The sequence below is a fragment of the Olea europaea genome, chromosome 6 (assembly GCF_002742605.1).
Source record: "Olea europaea var. sylvestris chromosome 6, O_europaea_v1, whole genome shotgun sequence".
NCBI classification, from domain to species: domain Eukaryota; kingdom Viridiplantae; phylum Streptophyta; class Magnoliopsida; order Lamiales; family Oleaceae; genus Olea; species Olea europaea.
In genome coordinates, this window is record NC_036242.1 from 781,825 (window position 1) to 787,658 (window position 5,834).

The window sequence follows — 5,834 nt, forward strand, 5'->3', positions numbered from 1 at the left end:
CCATCAGTCATTCGAATAAGATCTCTGAGCAGGCGATCTCTTGGGAGAAGTGACTGTGGAGGAAGCTCCTTGTGGTTAAGAGGCTCGTGCATCAGCTTCGGGGCTTCGACCATTTGACAAATACTTCCACTTGAGGACCTCAGCTACATTCAACAGGTTCCATGCTTTGGGTCGTGGGCCTCGGTAGTTGGACTTCGGCAAACACGCTTGCGTCGGATCGAGGAGCCTCGGCGGATGGACCTCGGCTTGAAGGACTTCGGATAGAACCCACCTCGGCAATGTGTGCCACCTCGACAGGAATGCCACGTGGATCAGGATGAGTGGGCCATTGGCCCAGGTGGGTAGGACAGGTGTGACAACACGCAACATTAAGCACTGGCTTTCATCTGCCAAATCAAAGAACTTTGCTATTTGTACACTAATTTTTTACCCGTTGCTTGACATTTACTTTGTTGTCAAGTGTCAATTGGATAGGAAAACTGTTTGAAATTTAAACTATCCAATTGGATAATATCACACGACAAAGTGTAAACTAAAGTGTACACCATAGTATACATGTAGCAAGGTTTCAAATCAAATTACCAGACAATGCATTGGAAATTGGTTTAGTAAAAATCAAAAATCGAAGGTGTGACTAATGCGTCAACCCAAACAGGAATCATTTATGATACAAGTAGTAATCATAGATATATTACCAATTGGGTTTTTTCTAAACGGAGCCTGGATACTTCATTACTTTGGTTGAATATTCGGACTCGATTCGATGGTCAAATTACAAAGGTAATAAACCAACTTGTATATTTGGAATCTCGAAACCAATTTCGGATTTTGCGGTCCAAAGTTAGGAGAAAAAATAGAGGAAACTGGCCAGGATACCCATTGCTCGAGTGACATCCCCATCGCTCGAGCGACGGATCAACAAGAATCAAGTGAAAAGTTTCTGTTCGAATTTTGACAATATTGCTTGAGCGAAAAATCTAGTGAAAAGCTAGCGAAAATGAATTGTTGCTTCTTTTTGAAAGAATACACGATTTGGCCCGCATCACTTCATCCATACCCCTTCTTCCTCTATAAATAGGACCCATTGGACGTCCTTAAAGAAATACCATCTCATAATTTGCATTAAGCACTCTTCTTCTCTTGGAAAATCTCTCTTCTTCATTTCATATCATTCTTTTGTTGAGAGGAAAATTCTGTCGAAAGTTCATCAATTCTTGTGGTTTGAAGTGCTGCCACTACAAGATTAAAAATCTATTGTATCTTGGGAGATAAGTGCCATCAATTGTGAGCACCATAGCGGGGTAGTATTGTCTTAAGGAGAAAGTGTCATCACTCGCTTCGGATTATATTCTACCTTTCTTCTTCTTCTCCTTTCTTATTTTGCACTTTGAAGCTTTGATACTACATTTCCATCCATATAATTGTGGTTTAACTACGCTCGTGCAGGTTAAACGTTATTTGATTTGTCTCATTCACAAACAACCATTTTGCCGCTCACATACTAGCCCGGTTCCAACAATATGAAGCATAGTACAATCCTTAAACTCTCAAATCATATTTGTGTCAAAATTCAATCCATGTCTACTTTTTTCCGTCTGGCCAAGTTAAAACTTTTCCATAAAATTAAGAAAAAAATCTCTTACCAACTTCAACAAATACATGGCAAAGCTTGTTCTAAGGTTCTAGACGTATTCAACGTTATTTGAACAAACAAAATTTTGTTTATTTGTCTATTATGAATTTTAATGTTTACAGTAACATAGTTTATGGACTGCTATGTCAGTTCCATGTTTATTTGCTAGTTGAGCTTAGTAATTAATATTCTAAAACTTGCAAAATTCAGGTTAATTTTTGAATGGTGCAATTGATTTCAAGAGTTCACAAGTAGTCATTTACTAACAACTTGATATAGTCAAGAGTATGACATTTCAGTTTTTTCTGTAAAAACTAGGAACCACAATTCAGTTTCAGAATGATGGAAGAGCTGCTCAACTGCATCTATAGATAACTTCGGAACCATAACTCAGTTTTCCCTTTTGGGAGTTTGAAGATACAAAATGGCACCAAGAGTATGGACAAATAGGAAACCTATTGGCTTTCTCGCTTGCATTTTATTTTGACCGCCTCTTAAATTACATTCTCAATTCCTCCCCCACCTACCCTTCCTATTTTGGTTTTATGACATACTCCACTGATGGGATCTTATAAGATCAATACTGATTGATGCATCGGAATGACTTTGCTAGTGGTAAGGATATCAATCGGGATCAATGTTGTATTGGTGCCTTCTCCTCATATTATCATAACTGCCCTATGCTTGAGGTTGAGTTGACAGCCATTCTTTGTGGGGTACTTCTTGCATGCCGACTGAACTTTTGCACTTATGGATAGAGGGGGATTTAGCCGTAATTGCATCACCCATGGTAGAGGTCCATGGTCTACCCAAGCTACTCTCAAACGTATCAGGCATCTTCTTTCCTTTGATCGTAACACTATTTTCCACATCTATCATGGGGGATATCATATTGCTGACTCACTTGCCTAGAGGGTTGGGATCTACTTTGCTTTGCTATCAGTAGTATAGTCCTCTAGCCTTGTCCCGACGACTTTGTGCCCTTGTATAGATTGACAGATATGGCCTTCTCATATTCAGGAGTCTTTAGGTTTTTCGGTTTCTTTAAATTCATATTTGCACAGAATTAGTACCCCCCTCATTTACTACTTTCGTCTTTCATACATTTGATTGGAGGTCATTTATGCCCCCTCTATTGTATTTATTTATGGTTCACTCATATCGTGAAAATATTTGGAACTTAAATTCTTCGTCATTTCCTCTATCATAAAATGGAGCTCAGTAGATAACTAGCCAGGAAGACAGGTCAAAAAAATAGCAAATTAAACGCAACTTTCATCCAGGCGCAAAAAAGTACAGTAAACCAAGATCAGCTCTTATAGAATTAGCAAGTTACCATATCCACAGGTGTAACAAATTGACAGCAGCATACTCCTAAACTTAGTAGCTGACGTCTTTCTGGGAATAAAAAACTCAGATGAGATCATATTTGATGACCCACCGCCGCGGTACACCAAAAAGCAGAAACAGTTCGGCCTCAAAAGGGGATTCGGCTGCTTGGTTCATGTTCCTACTCAATCTTGGAACTCCTCAATTTATGGAAATTGCCAAGTGATACCAAAACATGTTAAATCACAAGAAGATCATTGACGTTTGCTTGTGAACTCATATCTCCCAAAGGGATTCTATTTCCTTTTCTACACATTCGAACAAGTTCCCTCTCATGAATCTTCTCCTAGGCCCTAGCTGAACTGAAGATTTCTTCTCCCATACATAACCTATTCTACACATGCTAATACACAGATACAGGCTTTTAATTCCCTTGCTCTCCAGCGTTAAATTAACTTAAGCATTGGATGAAAGTCTGAAGGCACCTGGTGACCCCTCTCATCATTTTCTAGTGATTATGGGGTCTGACACTGAAGCAGTGAGCTAAGCCAAATTCTGAATGCATTACATGAATCCTCTTCTTTCCATCAAAGGTAATCTAAAGAATCAAACCACAGAAACTCATAACCTTTTAGACGAACAGGTCCATTTATCTCGTGGTTCACCAGTAGTACTATTCCCACAACTTACACAGAACATCTCACTCTGTTCTATCTAAACTTACTTTTAATAGAAACAAACATACTTTTTCCACCCTTCTTGTTTAATTTAGCCAACTTCTCATGACGACCCACTAAAATTATGAGAAAAAACTCTCACAAAGCCTACTAAAGTTCTGACTTCACTCCAATCAACCAAGATTATTATGAAATTTATATTGGGGATAAAACAATTCTTCCGAGGATTCCTAATCAATTTTTGCTGGAAGAAACCTTAATTTAAGTTTTGTAGAATAAAGGTTGATCTAAAAGAGAAATAGGTGCTTAAATTTTCAAGGATAAGTCCCCCGGACCCCCACCAACCCCAAATCAATCTTAATCTAGTTGTCTGCAAGACTGAAAACTTGGTATAAATTGTAGACAGGAGAAGACAAACTCGGGGAGTTTCCAAAGGCTAGTTCACGGGTTTTACTTCTTCGCAGGCACAAGAATGGAAGAAGCGAGGATGAACTTTTAAGGATACACGGGGTTATTTTCCGAGGACATGTGTCAAGTTTTATTCGACCACGTACACAATAATTCAAACTATACAACCTCCATGTTAGTAAAAATTATCTGTTTTGCCATCTGATAGTAGTGATCTACAAGCAAATAATGAAGACTGCATTGTCCCATTAGACAAACAGGAACATAAATTAAAAAACTAGAGGTTTTAGATTTTTCATAAAAGAACAACAGAAAAAGCACAAAATTGATTTAACACTGTCAACAAAAAGTAACTAACTTACAATGTGAGTTCACGTTATCAAAACTATATTAGACCTCAGTTATCAGAAAAATTGCACTAACCAAGAATGAGCATGTTATATTTATAAGTCCATGTTGGGGCATACAGTACCAAAAAACTTCACCTGTGTTCATCTTCTGTCCAAGCAATCCCCTTGCGCCGCTCCTGATCTGACCTCGAAGCTTTGCCTCCATGACCTGAATCACCATTTAAGTGCCCAAAATTCCCACCTTTCTTATCAGCTCCTTCATCACTAGCATAGCTTGTTCCACCATCTGAAGAAGAATTATAACAAGGCAAAGGTATGCAGCCAGACTCAATCCGGCTGACATCATCCATTAAAAGTTCATAGTGATGTTTAACCTCTTCCAGAGATTTTCCTGGAACATCAGCAGAAATTTTCTCCCATCTATCTAAAGAATCCTCAGGATAAGTTGTTAATGCTTTCTCAAATTGCTTATCCTGCTCTCTACTCCACACAGATGTGCTTGACTCACCGGTTGGCATCGGGCCTTTCTGTCAATCTTGTATTTTCGGATCTGTATGTTTTACGGGAAAAGCATCCAAAGAGGGAAAGCCAAAGAGTAAGGGCAAAAAGACTCAAAACATGGACAGCTGAAATTTATTAGAGACAGTTCGCAATAAATATCACTGAGAGAGCCTGAGAAGCAAGGGAAATGCTGATGAATTCGATTGTAATCTGCCTCAAATTCGAGAATTGGACTATTGTGAAATTCTGATCCTATTGATGAAGAAAGAGGCAATAAATTTAGTTAGTCCATGAGAAATATCTGAAAATTATAAAATCAAACATAAATGAATAACATAACTACAGCAAAAATGAAATAAATGGCAGCGAGGAACATAAAAGACAATTTTAATTGGTGGGGTGAATTCTCTATGATGGTAATAATGACTGCATAAGAACGTAAAATATGAAAGAGACTACCATGAGTAACAACAAAGAAAGTCCCATAATTGCAAAAAGGATAAAAGAAGCATTCAAATTGCAATAACTCTCAAATTCTACACATTTACAATCTTTGATAGCACAAGTTTTTACAGCAAAGGCCCACTTGAAAGATGAATCATACCTAACTTTTACAATCCAAAAGTGATGCTACCTTTTTCCACTGCCAAGTGATGATACGTACACAGTAAAAAGTGAAAACTCCATAAGCAAATTTAGACACTTGGGATCATGGCTATGCCTGTTCATGTGAAAGTACAGTCTTTCCATGCCTAAGACGATATCTGGAGAATTAGTTCAGAAAGTAAATTATTAAAGTTTATATTTAAGAGTACACTCTTAGTTTTTTTAAGAAAAATTTGAAAATCAACAGATTTTCAACTAATTAAAGATTGTGCTAGCACATACAAAGTGAAGAACATAGTGCAGATAAGATTACTGATAGAGAGTTGTCAA

At 37.8% G+C, this 5,834-nt stretch overlaps 1 protein-coding gene across 1 annotated transcript in view; it reads right to left on the reverse strand.

Annotated features, from left to right (window-relative positions):
• The window catches only part of LOC111395410 (transcription factor SRM1-like), a 20,705-nt gene extending 15,186 nt beyond the window's left edge, over positions 1–5,519 (reverse strand). Inside the window, exons 1-2 of the mRNA XM_023021387.1 lie at positions 5,503–5,519; positions 4,533–5,150 (exon numbers count right to left, since the gene is read on the reverse strand). Coding sequence (XP_022877155.1) covers positions 4,533–4,915 — 383 coding nt within the window. The 5' untranslated portion in view covers positions 4,916–5,150; positions 5,503–5,519. The remainder of the gene's footprint in view (positions 1–4,532; positions 5,151–5,502) is intronic.
• Between the last annotated feature and the right edge of the window lie 315 nt (positions 5,520–5,834).